General features: G+C 39.3%; 1 protein-coding gene across 1 annotated transcript in view; it reads left to right on the forward strand.

The window, feature by feature from the left end:
* The window catches only part of SLC44A3 (solute carrier family 44 member 3), a 94,464-nt gene that overhangs the window by 16,661 nt on the left and 61,097 nt on the right, over positions 1-16,706 (forward strand). The window contains exons 4-11 of the mRNA XM_075182312.1: positions 1,071-1,207; positions 1,703-1,796; positions 5,347-5,516; positions 7,240-7,329; positions 8,710-8,834; positions 10,876-11,062; positions 13,552-13,717; positions 14,619-14,772. Of these exons, the coding sequence (XP_075038413.1) occupies positions 1,071-1,207; positions 1,703-1,796; positions 5,347-5,516; positions 7,240-7,329; positions 8,710-8,834; positions 10,876-11,062; positions 13,552-13,717; positions 14,619-14,772 (1,123 nt within the window). The remainder of the gene's footprint in view (positions 1-1,070; positions 1,208-1,702; positions 1,797-5,346; positions 5,517-7,239; positions 7,330-8,709; positions 8,835-10,875; positions 11,063-13,551; positions 13,718-14,618; positions 14,773-16,706) is intronic.

The raw sequence follows: 16,706 nt of genomic DNA on the forward strand, positions 1-16,706 counted from the left end.
TCTTTACTATATGTGTCACATTTGTACATGGAAATATTTGGGGTTTTTCATATTGATATTGTCCGTATAGTACAAAAGGCATTCCATTGAAAGTCATTCTCCAACAACTGATCTCTGGCACCTATAATTATTATTATTTTTTTTATTTTATTTATAAGGCGCCACAAGGCTTCCACAGCACCGTACATGGAGGGTTAGAACATACAACAAAATTACATAAGTACATACAGTTAACAATAGGAACATATAAGCAAAATAGTAAATGCATAGATGCAATTAATGGAACAAATCGCATGGCATACAAAAACAATTCAACATAAAACAAAACATGGACAGCGAGGAGGATGGAGAGTGGACAGACATGAGATGTGATAGAGGTGCCCCTGAGAGCTTACATTCTAAAGGAAGAGACACACATGGGAACAATAGGCTTAGTGGGGTTCACAATGGTGCAGAGGTCTGCAAGGTACTGCTATGGAATAGAAAGGGCTGGGTGGCCACTTGCTAAATCAGGAGTGCCCCTAAATATATAAATTCCACCCCTCCACCCTTAGATGCTCATTATAAGATACATTACAGTGGTTAGTCAGCATTCTGCAAGGAACTCCCTGATTTAACAAGCTCTTTCTATCAAAGGACCATCATGTTGTACAGTCCTTACCCTTACAAATGGGTGTAATGGTGCTAAAATATGTGCTTTACTTCACAGAAGGGGAAGGAAGAGCATTTGACTATTGCAGAGTATAATGTCAGACTTTCATTCAAACTGTAATGCATCACAAAGCTTTCCTAATGAGACAGGGGATGGCATTTTATTTTAAAGTCTATTTAATTTATCATCTACCCTAACTCAGAATGTTTCCCAATTTTAAATGCTGAATCTGATTCATGCAATTTTGCTTTTCATTAACGTGTATCTTTAAAAGTGTCTAATATCCTCTTGTTTCACTTCAAAAATGTTGTTTACCTTAGGTCATGGTGAAAGTTATAGAAGATGGGGGGTAAATTATAATAGACTAAATCAACATAAAAAAGATCACAATAAAATAACCAATATTTTTTTTCCACAGACATGTTTTCTTTTTAAATTCATGCAAATTGGAGTTCAGAGACCTCAAAGTCAATTCCCTTGCTTTGTGTGTATCCAGTTGTCCTCAGGAGCAGCTGACTTCTCTGCAAGATCTCCAGCTATTTGCAGAGAATAACGGTATGTTTGAAAAATCCCGGTTTAAATTAAATCCACTTTATATACGTGCAACTGTGAATTGTCACCTGTGGAATACAAGTTGGATGTATGAAATCTGCTTTATATACAGGTTCGTTTTGACACCACTATTTTCCTGTATCCATTTGTTATAAATTTGATCTTCTCTCTGATCACTCCACAAATGCTGCATCACTCTGCAAATCCCAAAACCCTGGCTCCCTATATCCTCCAGAATCCAATTCACCCTGCTCCACGTCCTTTTCATGCTGCGCATACATGTAACCTTCGCAGCACAGCAGTAATGTGGAGTCGTGGAAAGATCAGTATATTTGTAAGCTATGCTTTAAGATTACAACAAAGTTACATTTTGCATGGGCTCTTATACTAAAAATATCAAATACAACCCAAATAAGAGGGAGTTTATCATTTCCTTGTTGTAGTCAAGTAAAGGAAGTACTCGGAGTATTAATTGGATTGTCCTGTTTTATTATTCAGGCTCGCACCTTTGTGTCTATAAGATGAACTACACAGAGTATACAAACCATCCCAAGGCTTCAGAATGGTGTCCTGTGCTCCCAGTCCCACCAAGGTGAGATTTTCCTGGTCCCATACCTCTATACAGAGTGCACTGTTCATCACTGTGGAGTCAGCCACTTTGTCATTTGAATCAATATGCGAATGTAACCTATCAATACATTACACTCGCTTCCACTCTTCTGGGAAGGCTTTCTAATAGATTTTGGAACATAGCTTCGCATCCGTGGTGATTCGCATCCATTTAACCACAAAAGCATTAGTGAGGTCGTGCACAGATGTTGGGCGTTTGGGGCTGGCCCGCAATTGACGTTACAATTCACTCCATAAGTGTTTGATGGAGTCGAGGCCAGGGCTCTGTGCGGGCTAGTCAGGTTCTTCCACACCAAACTTGGAAAACCAGTCCTTGATGGACCTCTTTGTGCATGGGTGTATTGTCATGCTGAAACTGCCAGACGGTGAAGCGTGATTTGTCTCTCCAGAGAACGTGTTTCAGCTGCTCTAGAGTCTAAAGGCAGTGTGCACTTTACATCACTCCTGTTTACATTGGGCATTGCGTATTGTGACCTAAGGCTTGTGTGCCCAGTCCATGAAGCTCCTTGAAGAGTAGTAGTTGTGGTGACGTTGCTTACAGAGGCATTTTGGAACTTGGTAGTGAGTGTTGCCACCAAGGACAGATGATTTTTGTGCACTTTAGCACTCGATGGTCCTCTTCTGTGAGCCTGTGTGACTGAGCTGTCGCTACTCCTAGATGTTTCCACTTCAGAACAAGAGCACTTAGAGTTGAACGGGGCAGCTTTAGCAGGTGGAAATTTGACAAACTGACTTTTTGGCAAGGTAACATCCTGTGACAATGCCCAATTGAAGGTTACTGAGTATGACCCAGTTTCCTGTTAATGTTTGAATATGGAGATTGCATGGCTGTATACTTTATTTTATGCACCTATTTGCAATGGAAGTGGCCAAACACACTAATTTTGGCCATGTAGTGTATGTGTATTTTTTTGTATGTGTCATTTCTTTCTTTTTTTGTTGTTCTTCACTCTCCAGCATTGATTAATAAGGTGCACAAGCTACTTTTATGACTCATCTGTCACCCACATAAAGTGGAGTCAGTCATTTTGTGAGCTGAATATCACAATTTATGCTCAATGGATCCAGACTGCATTCTTGTCACTGATGTGCAATTGATGTAATTTTAAAAGTGCACTCAATGCGCACAAAATGCTCTGGTTTTATACTCATTCACACGATGGGACACGTCTGCTCTGCTCTCGGGAGATGAAACTAAATGTTGTGCATCTTTTATTATGTACTTTTTGGCCAAATACTTTCTCTTATAGTGATTCTAACAGTTACTATGCTGCCATTTATTTGTTTAATCCATTAGGCAATATGTGAGGGGTATCTGTGCTTTACTGTGCCATTGTAGCTCTTTAACCTCTGAACATTAGAAATAGCTCTAGCAGCCCAAATCGCCTTGGTCTTGTACCTCTGTGGCCCACATAGCTCTCCTCTCTCAGGAGGGACACCTTCCCAAAGTAGAAGCGGGCCTAGATTTGGTAGGGGGTGGAAAAATCTGTGTGGATGTACTGTGCAGAAGTGTAAAAGTCCAACCACCTACCACTTTAGAACCATCCATTTAATTAAATAATCTTTTCTGGTTTTCTATTAAAATAGTGCTTGGAGGGTAACTCCATTAGTGATGTAAGTTAATTTTGAGAGTGAAGGAACATTGGGACTGTCATTTACACTTTTGTGTGAAGCTTTTTATTATATTGCTCTGAATTTGTTTAGAAATTTGTTTCTCCGTCGAAGAGGCAGAGAAACAACAGAGGCATAACACAGATCTCTTTAAATATAGGATGAGGCATGAAGACTGCCAGTGCAAAATTCATGTCTTTTTGTGAAGTGGAATTTGTCGTGCTCCTCTCTGGATAGCAAGAAATGCCCCCTCAAAATACCATCTTGTCTCTGCTTTGAAATGGGTACACCTTAGGACATAAACGGGTATATTTACTAAACTGCAGATTTAAAAAAGTGGAGATGTTGCCTATAGCAACCGATTTCTAGCGGCCTTTTTTTTTAATGTACAAAATAAATGATAACTAGAATCTGGTTGCTATAGGCAACATCTCCACTTTTTTAATCCTGCAGTTTAGTAAATATACCCCAAAGTGTCTGTGTAAAATCAGTGGTGCCTAGTGGATTCATTCTCTTGAATATTGGCTAAGCTCCCAAAATAACTGTAATTGCATGTAGGCGACATAAGCACTTATTATTTTTCTTTTTTGTTTGTTAAACTTTATCTTGTATTGTGTTGAAAACTTACTTTAATAATAATACACAGAACCCATCTGGAGCTACTACACAATTAACAAGTCTCCAGAAAAATGGAAGAATATAAAATTGAACCCAGATAGTCCATACCAACTTAAACTTTCAAGTGAGTATTTAAATAACTAGAAAGTAGGGTCAGATTTAAACACCAAGCACAAATATTTATGTATGATGCCATGTTTCTAGCTGGTACTTTAGTTGACAACATCTATTTCTAGAGGGTCTATGTAATGTGCTATTAAATCATATGTTTTCCATGTTCAAGATGAGTAATAATACTGTATAGTTAATAAATCATTTCTACTTCCATGCAACATCTCATTAGATGACATTACATGTTTCATAACATTCTGCTATAATGTATGATTATTCTAGTGTAGTCATGATGCTTTAACACAGGCCTGTCCAACCTGCGGCCCTCCAGGTGTTGTTAAACTACAAGTCCCAGCATGCCCTTCTAGCTATCAACTGGTTGTCTACTGGCAAAGCATGCTGGGGCTTGTAGTTTCACAACACCTGGAGGGCCGCAGGTTGGACAGGCCTGCTTTAACATAACATTTACTTGTTTTGTGGTACGGTCATATGAACAGAGAAAATCTATTAGGAATGCTGTGTTGCCAATAACCTTGTTGGTCTATGAAAGCATGTCATCAACAATTGCATGTCTTCAGGTAGGCACACATAAGACCTGGCGCTTGATCCGAGAGTCGAGTGATAGAATGCTCATTCCGTTTTGTCAGACATGTTGCAGACATTCACCTCACATGTTGAGTTACAGGATAACTTTCCTTGTAATCAAAGCCTGTTGGTTTGGTAGATGACATCACACACAAGCCGGTAGTGGTTATCTTCCAACCACATTTTCAACCAGTCCTGATAGTGATCCTATCTCACACACTGCGATATTGGGCCAGTTGCCAGCTGTGACATTGCAGCGTTATGGTCCCTTTAGAATTTGCCGAGATTGAGCACATGTGAGTTTCCTAAAGATATTTGGCGGGCTAGGATGCTGGAACGTAATAGCTTATTTATCTAAGCCCCGAAAAATTATCAAAGCAATGGAGCTCTCATCACTGCTGAGTGTTCCACAGCTGAGACACAAGTACATGTTGCAATGTTATTTTTTTTTTATTTACAGTGACAGTAGTGTAATTAAAGAACAGAAAGTGTGCCTGACTATTTTGTTACTATTTTTTAAATAAATACAATTACTGTTTTTTTCCATCTTAATAAGTCTCCTGTACTTATCTCTTTTTGTTATGCAGCAAATCATTCCCACTCTTCAACCGTTGCATTCCTGAAAATCCTGAATGTTACAATCACATTGCATCGGTTATGATAAATGTGGTTAATGAAATGGACTTTTTTCATCGAATCCTTAGTGGGATTATGGCTGGCAAAGACAATGTCATAGGATTGAGCGTACTTGCAGTAGGTATGAAAGCATGAAATATTGCCTTGTTTTCTCTAAACATCTCTCTATTTATATTTGTTTAACTGCAGAGATTGGGCAGCACGGTGGCTAAGTGGTTAGCACTTCTGCCTCACAGCGCTGGGGTCATGAGTTAAATTCCCGACCATGGCCTTATCTGTGTGGAGTTTGTATGTTTTCTCCGTGTTTGCGTGGGTTTCCTCCGGGTGCTCCGGTTTCCTCCCACACTCCAAAAAACATACTAGTAGGTTAATTGGCTGCTATCAAAATTGACCCTAGTCTCTCTCTTTCTCTGTCTGTGTGTATGTTAGGGAATTTAGACTGTAAGCTCCAATGGGGCAGGGACTGATGTGAATGAGTTCTCTGTACAGCGCTGCAGAATCAGTGGCGCTATATAAATAAATGGTGATGATGATGAGAGGTGGTGACAGCTACAGAAATAAATCTAAAGGTGCAAACAGTTTGGAATATAGACAATAATAATAATAACAATTCCAATTGCCAAACAGTCAAGTCACACTTCAAATAAAGTGGAAGTTCATGTCTAGAAATGGTCCACCACAATGTGCAGTAGACTCAAGTAAATGCTGCCTCTACAGACTCTGCTCTTCCCTTATGTAACATAATGTCTACTACACTCAGGGACTTTTCTGCTGTTAGGTGAGTCTTTCCTCTGGTGGCAAAATGTAGGGTCCAACATGGGCAGGGGTTACTCCACAAAAAATAAACTTTTGCCTGTGTCTCAGCTTTGAATGATATCTGCTTAATGTGTAGACTCTGCTGCAGTGCCAGATTAAAGGCCTAGTGGGTCTGGATATGAAAGCGATGATCAGCCAATCCTGTTGCTGTGAGATATGGCTTTGGTTTGCCAGTTTGTGTCCATAGATTTACACAGCCAATGACGTGTTTGTAATATTGCAATTTTCTAAGAGCTATAAAGAATTACAGTGCATTGCCCCATTCTCATATCATTTAGATCTATAATCTCATGAGCAGTTTGCCACATAGAGCCCCATCCTGATGTTCGTTAACACCATACAAAGTCCTATTTTGTTGATGGGTATACCATGCAGAGTGCTATCCTGTTAGCTTACATACAATACAGAGTCCATTGTAGTGACTTGTACACAATATAGTCAGTTGTGGTGTCTGAATATCTCCTTTTTGTGATTATTCTTATGATTGCCACTTATGCTGCAGTATCACAGCTGATATAGAGCAATTGACCCAAGATAACCGTGTGTGTGGCCCACTAAATGACTGCAACTGCCTAGTAGCGGAATTATCTGGTTTGTTGGGTAATGCAGTCAGAAAATTACTGCTATTGGCCTGTGTGTTTGGACATGTTCCTCCCACAGCATTGCTGGATGTGATCAAGTCCCTCTGCCCAAGGGGCCGAATGGCTGTCTCGTCCAATTTGGCTACTAAGTTTGTGGCCAAATTAGACACTGATCCTGTTGCCTGGCATTAATGCCGAGCAGCATGCATGGCCCCTGTATGGCTAGCTATACTCAGCATTTGTGGTCATTAATCCTAAATATAAGAATACCCTTCACCCTATAAGCTGAAACTTTGAACATGATCCCAGCAGCATTGGCCTATATGCTTAGAGGAATCTTTTTGTATGATAGCATCTCGCTGCCTGTAAAACATCCACTTGTATCAATCAGCAATTGGGTAACTTTTATTTACTACTCTAATGCGAACATTTTTTTTCCCCCAACAGTTTTATCAATAGTGATGGTCATATCATTTCGCTATATCAGCACTCTCCTGGTTCACATCTTTATAACCCTGCTTGTATTTGGGTTACTATGTAAGTATCTGTTTTATTAAAATATTGTTTTTATAATCTTACTATAGTATTCCTTATTGGTCATTTTCAGTTCATCTTAGTGATGTCTTATAGTATATTAATAGGTGTATTTTTTCATTGAGTTTTGGAATGCTGGTATGAAAGAAGAAAAATTACCTTAAATAAAAAGTATATACAGTTACTTAAGATCTGTTATGTTGCATTTTCATTTGCACTTTTTTTATGTTAAAAACACATGGGGAAGTTTAGTTTCTGTTTGAAGACATGATGACTTGCCATCGGAGGGAGTATGGTTTTGCTAGTGGTCTACAAGAAAAACAAATCAGATTTATGGTGGAATAATAGGATTTTTGTTTTCCATGCAAAAGTAGCATATTTTTGTATCCAAATATATCTGCTATATAGCAGATTATATTATACCAGCTACAAAACAAGATCATTGTCTCAATACGTTGCTCTCAGTATAAAATCAAACAGTTGTCTCAAGTTCAATTCTGGAAAACAGGAAGGAGCTCATACGCCCTATTCACTATAGGAGGAGGAAAGACTGCTGAGTTCAACCGACATTGTTTTCTGTTAGGTGGAATAATGGAGGATATTTCAATAATCCTAGAAGTATTCAATTGATGATCAATCGTTACTTCATTCTGCTAATGGAACTCAAAATAGATGTATACACTGTTAGGAAAGAATACAATATATACAAATGTCAGATGCACTGTTGCACACCTAAAGGCTTGGGGGTATATTTACTAAACTGCGGGTTTGAAAAAATGGAGATGTTGCCTATAGCAACCAATCGGATTCTAGCTGTCATTTTACAAAATGTACTATATAAATGATAACTAGAATCTGATTGGTTGCTATAGGCAACATTTCCACTTTTTGAAACCCACAGTTTAGTAAATCTAGCCCTTGGTCTGAGTCTGCACATTCTGGGGTACTTGGTAACATTATTACTTAAAGCAGTACTGTAATAGCCATAAGAGGAGTGGTTACATGTTAGGAAAAATGATTCAGAAATTCTGTGCCAGAGAGATGGACACCACCCTTTACTGAAGCTCCATCTGTTGATGTTAAATCAAATCTTGGCTGTGTTTTATCTGGTGTGGTTAGACAGTTAGCTGACAGGGAATACTGGGAGTACAGCTGGGGTGCCACACATTGCTTTCCTCTACTGTAAGACATGTCAAGGCATGCTGGGGTTTGTAGTTCCACACATTGTTTACCTCTGTTGTTGCCAGGGCGGATGGTGCTACATCCATCTGCTGCAAACGATGGTGCTAACGCTGCTATAAGGGATACAGATGACATTGTTTGTATTAATTGTATATTCTTAATGATTCATTTTCAGCAATTTATTGTGATTTATTCATGCAGTTGTCTCTGGAGTACTGTGGTGGCTGTATTACGATCATATTAATGACATTAGTTATGAGCTGGAAACTGAAAAGGAGAATGCAAAGTTTTTGCTTGGATTCTCAATCATTTCAACATTGATATCTGTAAGTATTTTCTCATATTGACTATTGAGGGCAATAATGACTTGCTTGGCAAACATGTAAATGTGTATCAGTCTCTGTTGGTCATTGTATACAGTGTTTTCTTCTTTTTATCTTCCCCATGTTATCCACTTGTCATCTGCATGTTCAATCAGGGCCCTCTTAACAACATTTGGGGCCCCCGGGCAAAGCAGTGCACTGGGGCCTATATATATATATATATATGGGCCCTGCAGCCCAGGGGGCCCGTCAGAAGCAGCGAGAGAAAAAAGTTCCTGGAAAAAAAGAAGAAGAAAATACTTACCTTGCTCTCAGCTGGCGATCCGGCTCCCTCCCTCCTCCTCCGTGCTGCGCTCCGCAATGGATGTCGGGTGGGCGTGATGTCACGCCCGACATGCACTGTGAGTGCAGCACGGAGGAGGAGACCAGGGAGGGAGCCGGATCGCCAGCTGAGAGCAAGGTAAGTATTTTCTTCTTCTTTTTTTCAGGAACTTTTTTTTTTTTTAGCTGCCTCTGACGGGCCCCTTGGGTTGCAGGGCCCCCGGGCACCTGCCCATCGTGCCCTATGGAAGAGACGGCCCTGTGTTAAATTACTCTATAAGACATGCCCTGGAACACATACTTTGGTTTGATTCCAGCTGGAATTATCCAATCAGACCAATTCTTACCCACCTGTCGCCATTCTAAGTTCTTGTTTTCATGTATAGCAGAATTATTGTGTGAAGTGAGTGGTTATAATACTTTATTGTGTGTTATACCTATTTTAATATGGTCAGCTGATTATAACTGATTGTATATGAAATCTAGATGTATGTAATATAAACTAATATATTCATTTCTCAATTTTAGTGACTCAGTTTTTTGTCATGGATTTATATGTTTATAGATTGTCCATATTTTAGTATTGCTTACTCGGGAATTCCATTTTTAACCATGAAGAGCTTCCCCACCGTTTCCAAAAAAGCCATAAAACTCCCTTGACAGCTTTCCTGGTGTTTTCTGGTAAAAGGGGTTTGCTGGTAAAAACCTGAAATCTGTTTTACAGTCAATGTCCCCCCTAAGCATTTGGGAACATTCCATACTCTCCACCGAAACATTAGCAAGTCCCCCTCCCACCACCAGTACTTCACTCTTGCATAGAATCCAGATGTTCTTCTATGTTATAGGAGCAGCACATATGTGTCATCATCACCGCTAACCACCATTCTATCAGGGCCCAGTACGATCCTAGGGAGATACCAAGGACTTCCACAAACAGGCTACAGTCCCTCATAGTCTCTCATTCCACATACAATTAGCCGTGATGATGAAACACTTAGCAGATGCACTGCCTCTATAACGGGGAACTGCATTTAGGCAGTTTGGGATATCGGAGGGATTGAAAGTGCCAGAAAAGAATATGGAAGGACCCCATTGCTGGTAGTGTTACATTGTGATTACCAAGCTTAGTAATACAAAAGTGCTCCATTACATTGGTGGAGGGGTCAATATAGAATAAGTAAAAATATAAAAAATATATATACATGTTAGTAAGAAGGAGGTGTGGGATAAAAGATCCTCCAACCAGCACACAGTCCACTCCCCTGGGATCCTGTCCTCTGATCCCTTTCCTTCCGTCATTTCATTTACCAGATAGACACCAAATTATATGGAGTTTTATGAAGTATGTGGAAAAAAAAAGGAATTCTAACACAGAATTCACCACCAAAAAAAATCACTGGAACCAGGATACTGTATTTACACTGCCATACTCTGCATTAGTTCATGGTTATAGTAATGTACTTATTTTATGAGATATTTCAGATATAGTTTAATACTTATGGGCAGATTCAATTGGCAGTGATGTTCCTGAAAACATCGCAGCCGCGTTTCTGCAGTAATAAGTAACGCTTACTTCTGCTCGCACCTCTATGGCACCTCTATTTCACTAAAATTAATTAATTCCTATAATATTTGTTTTTTTCCTCTTATCTGTTCTAAATACATGTTTTACATATTCAATTTTCTATTCTTCAGTAATTGCCATGTTTATTTTTTTTTTCAGATTGTGCTTGTGATTTTAATATTTTTGCTGAGGAAAAGAATACAGATGACAATTCAACTCTTTCAAGTTGCCAGCAGCTTTATCAGTCATATCCCTCTCCTGTTGCTGCAGCCGCTCTGGACCTTTCTTATTCTCATGTTCTACTGGATCCTGTGGGTGGCTGTGCTTCTTAGTATGGGGACCTCAGGTGAGTCCATGAATATGTCCTATGACGTGAGGGGGTGGCCATTGGTCATGTCTTTTTATACAGTGTATGGAGTGACCAGATTATGACTAGTGCTGCCCCTGTTTATAATTGGGACTGTTTTTCCTTTTTATGCAGGAATTATCTGTGTTTCTCATAGACACTGATTTTATAATGTCATAACTGTCTATCGCTAAACCATGAAAAAAAAATGAATTTATATGAAATGAACCATGAATGTTATAAAATAAATGTTATCTGGAACCTGAGAACCTGGAGACTCATCATCATTATCATCATCAGTTATTTATATAGCACCACTGATTCCGCAGCACTATACAGAGAACTCATTCACATCAGTCCCTGCCCCATTGGAGCTTACAGTCTAATTTCCCTAACATACACACAGAGACAGAGTCAGAGACAATTTTGTTAGCAGCCAATTAACCTACTAGCATGTTTTTTGGAGTGTGGGAGGAAATCCACGCAGGGAGAACATACAAACTCCACACAGATAAGGCCATGGTCGGGAATCGAACTCATGACCCCAGTGCTGTGAGGCAGAAGTGCTAACCTCTAGGCCACTGTGCTGCCCATGTGTCAAAATTTTTACTCCCTCTCTGCTTTACTCTACTCAGCAACAACTTAGAGCAACTGAACCAATTGTTGGACATTGATGTATATGAAAGCCTGTGTATTACTGAGTTAGCTGAATAACTGATGAGTTTATACGACCTAAATCTGCCCTGCATGCTCCATCTTTTTAGTTCCTGTGCTTAATGTTGCCATGGGCAAGCATCCTTACCGTACATCACTCTGGAATAGGAAGAAGCATTTTCCCGAAAGAGGCATTTGTGGGGCAGTGCATCAGTCTGTGTAATCTGATTGCATTGGCTTAGTAAAATGAGTTCTCTATTCAAATGAGTGAATTCACTAAGTGGTGTGGCAGCAAGTGTAATTTTACATGTTTGCCAATATTATCACAGCAGTGTTGTTTTCTACCACTAGATGTCAGTATAGCTACATTATTTCTGCAGTGAAAGCAACTTTGGATACAGTTTGGATATTAATGTCTGGGGAAACAAGTTTTGTTTTTTACAAGTTTACAAATTTACACTGTAGCCACAATAAAATAGACAATCATTTATGATCCTTGCCATCTGCATTTAATGGTCTTTAACTAGCACATGGCACACGTGCTATTTCCGAAAATGCTACCTTGGATGTCCTTGCCTTAAGTTTGCAACCTATGTCCCTGAAATCATTATTTAGGACACCCCTTCTTCCTCTAACCCTGTCATTGGTGCCAACATGCACCAAAACCGCCGTGTCATTCCCAGCCCCTCCCAACAATTTGTCCACCCGATCCGCAATTTGCCGAGCCCAAGCACCCGGGAGACAACACACTGTTCGGCATGCACGGTCCCGGTAACAGATTGCCCTATCTACCGTCCTAATAATTGAATCCCCTACCATCACAATCTGCCTGGATCCCTGAGTAACTTTGATCCACTCTATGTATGCTGGAGAGACCGTTCCCCTGGTTGCTAGAGGAAGCAGTCTCACCCAACTCTACCAATTCTGAACTGCCTTCCACAGTATCTTCATCCAATCTGGCAAATCTGCTGGGATGCTTAGCTCAGAACTGTCCTGCCTCTTCCTCCCTCTGCTACCCCTAGTAACTGTTACCCAGCTGCTTACCTGTGCATCCTCCTCTGTCTCTGCTCCACCCTGCTCAGCTAACGCATCAACGGTGAGCTGTAAACTCTGCTCCAGGTTGGCAATCTCTCTCAATGTTGCAACAGTCTGCTTTAGATCAGTTACCTGGGCTTCCAAAAAGACCAATTGCTCACATTTCTCACAGAGGTATAAATCTTGTAACAATAGCTCCAAGTGTGCATACATATGACAAAAATGCATTGAGTGAGATCATCAAGCCTGCGCCCACTCATCTTATTATGGCTAACCTAACTTCTTATAGCCTACAGTGAACTCGAGTACTAACCTTTGCTAGCCACTTACCAGATTAAATCCCTTCCTGGATTCAACTCCTTACTGGATCTAACTCCACACTTTAAACAAACAGCACTTGAAATCAAACGGCAGTGGAAATCACAAGCTCAATGAAATCGCTTAGCACCACCTGTTGGTACTGAATGTTCCATTAGCAAATATTGCATTCTTTTTTTAGGGACAATTATTATTGTTCTGTTTTACTTTAAATATCTTTGGAGAGAGAAGAGAGTAAAATGACCAAGCTAAGTCTAAGGGCTAGATTTACTAAGCTGCGGGTTTGAAAAGGTGGGGATGTTGCCTATAGCAACCAATCAGATTCTAGCTTTCATTTATTTAGTACCTTCTACAAAATGATAGCTAGAATCTGATTGGTTGCTATAGGCAACATTCCCACTTTTTCAAACCTGCAGCTTAGTAAATCTAGCCCTAAGTTTTTATCCTAAGATTTATCCTATCCTCTATCCTTCTCTTTCTAGGCAGTGCCAGGGTCTCATCGGAAGGAGAAGTGGAATATAAACCAATGGCTGGCATTCGCTACATGTGGTGGTACCATTTATTTGGCCTTATATGGACTAGTGAATTCTTTCTTGCATGTCAGCAAATCATTATTTCAGGAGCAACTGTTACCTGGTATTTTCAACGGTATGTTAATAAAGACCGGTACACTCATAAGTTTAATATTAGAGGAGACAGACTCAAGTTTGTTTATCAACTGTAAAACAAGTTGGATGTAAGAACTTTGTTTCATATAGATGTGCCTTTAACATCATATACCTGTTAAATGCCTTTGACAGGGACCTCACATAACTAGTGCCTGGATTTAACTCTCAGTCTTTGACTTCCTGTCTGCCTCCTTCCTCCTCCCTAAACGACACTGCCCCTGACACATGCAACCATGTCCCCACTAATGTAATCACACAAGAGATCATCAGCACTCATCTCATGAAATGGGTTTCTCTGAGCATTCTGGTTATCTGATTGCCTATGGATTGTTCCTTTCCAGCTGAATGAGCAGGAAGCGAAGAGTGATAAAAAGATGTTTCCCTGTCCTGACTGAAATAGACCTTTAAAAATAGATATGTCTAGCTTCCTCTGCACTATTCATTGTCTAAGAAATAAATGTTCTGAGGTGAGAGGATCTATAAAAGAATGATGTTGACCCTCCACATGTATAGGTTCTAAACTCACGGCGTTGGTTTGTGCAGACTATAATGCAAAGTATTAGGTTCCATTAAAGAGTGTTTCCCTCCTACATCTGTGCCTTATTTCTCCTCTGAATGAAACATTGGTACTCTCACTGCTGAGAATACAGTGCAGATAGATCAGTCAGCCAGATACAGAGCTATACAGAAGATTGCAGAAACATTTTGCTATTCTTTACATAGTAAGTGTTGGCCACCATTGTGACTTAGCCATTGGGAGTACTTTGCCCAAGTATATATTAATGTTCTGCTCACAAAGGTATTTTATATGTGTGGGGGAAGGGCAATACAATATATTTGGGTATAAATGAAATTATCATGTAGCTTTCCTTGTGTTGCAGAGATAAAAACAAAGTTAAGCACCCGATCCTGACTTCCATGTCGCATCTGTTTTGGTACCATCTTGGAACCGCTGTTGTAGGGTCGTTTTTGCTGCCACTTGTGAAAATCCCGAAGATGATTCTAATGTATCTTTCTCGGTTACTAAATAAAAGGGTAAGTCATTATGGATTATTATTAATGTGTTTATCAATTGGGAGCTCTTACATCTGTGATTTGGCTCAATACAGATCTCAGCAAAAATGTGTTCTCTAAATGTACAAATTTATTATAAATGTACCATCATTTTCTTGAGGTTCAAACATAGCATAAAAGAGAAACACACAATTAAATTCAGAACCCAATTGCGAAGAAATTATAGTCTAAAACTTGGAGATGGTACCAAAATCTCTTATTTCACAGATAACTTTGATATTATATAAACAGTACATATCAATCCTTATATACAATACATCTAATAATAATTTAACAGATAAAAGGATCATACAGTGCTATTCAGTCAAAGAAAGTGATCCTAGACGCTTCTGCTTATTAAAACTAAATTCTATCCTCAATGTTACGAGTCTGCTCTTTGCAAGAGGGAATTGCCAGACCCCTCAATACAAAAAGATCACACAAAACCAAACCAAAAGGAGCGCCAGGTAACAATAAAAAAAAATATATATACGGTATAAAATAATAAGTATACACTCTGAGGAATATGGCAGAAGACTAAGGCATACAAAAGGCTTATGTAAAAAAACAAATATTCAAGCAAATCACAATATTGATAACAAAGACCTCATTATAAAATGAGTAGAACATGAAGGCTGCAACTGCATAATACAGGAAGTCAGACAGATTATACATCAGAATGTATACAATACTCACACTCTGAGATCAAAGATTACTAATCGTCCTATAATAAGGGGTAAAGTCCTACATAGAAAGGCAATAAAAATGCTGTTCCTCAGAGAAATAAAGCTAGCATCATGAATTAAGTAAAGATGGTAATATATATTGCTGTTAATGTCTGAAGATAGCTGTAGTATTCTCAGTGGTAGAAGCCATATCCGGTAAGTAAATCATTAAGCAGAGGAGGCAAGTGTCCGTCTGAGAGATGGTAAGCTCAGCTGCAGCCAGATAACAGTGGGCTCCTTGGGGACGACCCGTCCCCCAAGATAGAGAGCAAAGCCACCTTGTCCCCTCTCGCCCTCCGCTCTTCAGTTTTAAGGAAGGGGACCTATAATCGACTGCAACAATTCTAGCTGAGTTCTCAATATACATCTCGTCCCTCAATCCACTACCTGATCCCGTTGCTGCATTTGTAAGACACACTGGTGATTATAATACAACTGCAATAGGACTTCCAAATATTAGAGTTTGTACAGCCGACTTTCCCGCAGGTGATAGTCTCATTATTAAGAGGGAAAAATCTAAAAAATAGAACCAAGCATAAAAACACATATCTTTTAACTAGATCAAAATATACCATCCTCTTGTGAAAGAGAAATGTTAAATGAGAATCAGTGAAATGAGAAATAGTTATTAAGAGAAGAAAGTGTGTGAAAAGTGGCTGCATGTGATACAATAACCGCCCCACAATATAATACACTGCATTAACCTCAAATTAAATTGGTCATTTGTGATTCACAATATATAGAGCAGCTCTGTGATATTGTGACTATTTGGTCATAAATTAAGAACATCTATACAACCCTAGTCTGTATAACCACCTAATAAACTACCCAACAAGTGTAATACAAGAAGGTGTGGAAATCACTGTATTATATTAAACAGAACTGTTGGACAATATAAGATATTAAAAAGGCACTACTAGTGTGTTTAACAATATTTTATTTAGAGTACAGTGCACAAACACATACTTATCGAAGTGTAAAACTGTATCGTGAATAAGTACAGTTTGATGGTCAGAACATAAGTTATCATTTATAAATTAAATAGTGTGGTATAGAGTCGCAATATGTTGGCAAGATGGAGGACAATGCATTTGGTAAGAGAAGACAAAGAAGTAGGACAAGATGAAGGATATGCCGTATGGAAGAGGAGACAAAGAAGGCATTGGCTATGTAATAGGACTTAGCAGGGTT

Source organism: Mixophyes fleayi, chromosome 8, assembly GCF_038048845.1.
Source record: "Mixophyes fleayi isolate aMixFle1 chromosome 8, aMixFle1.hap1, whole genome shotgun sequence".
Lineage (NCBI taxonomy): Eukaryota > Metazoa > Chordata > Amphibia > Anura > Limnodynastidae > Mixophyes > Mixophyes fleayi.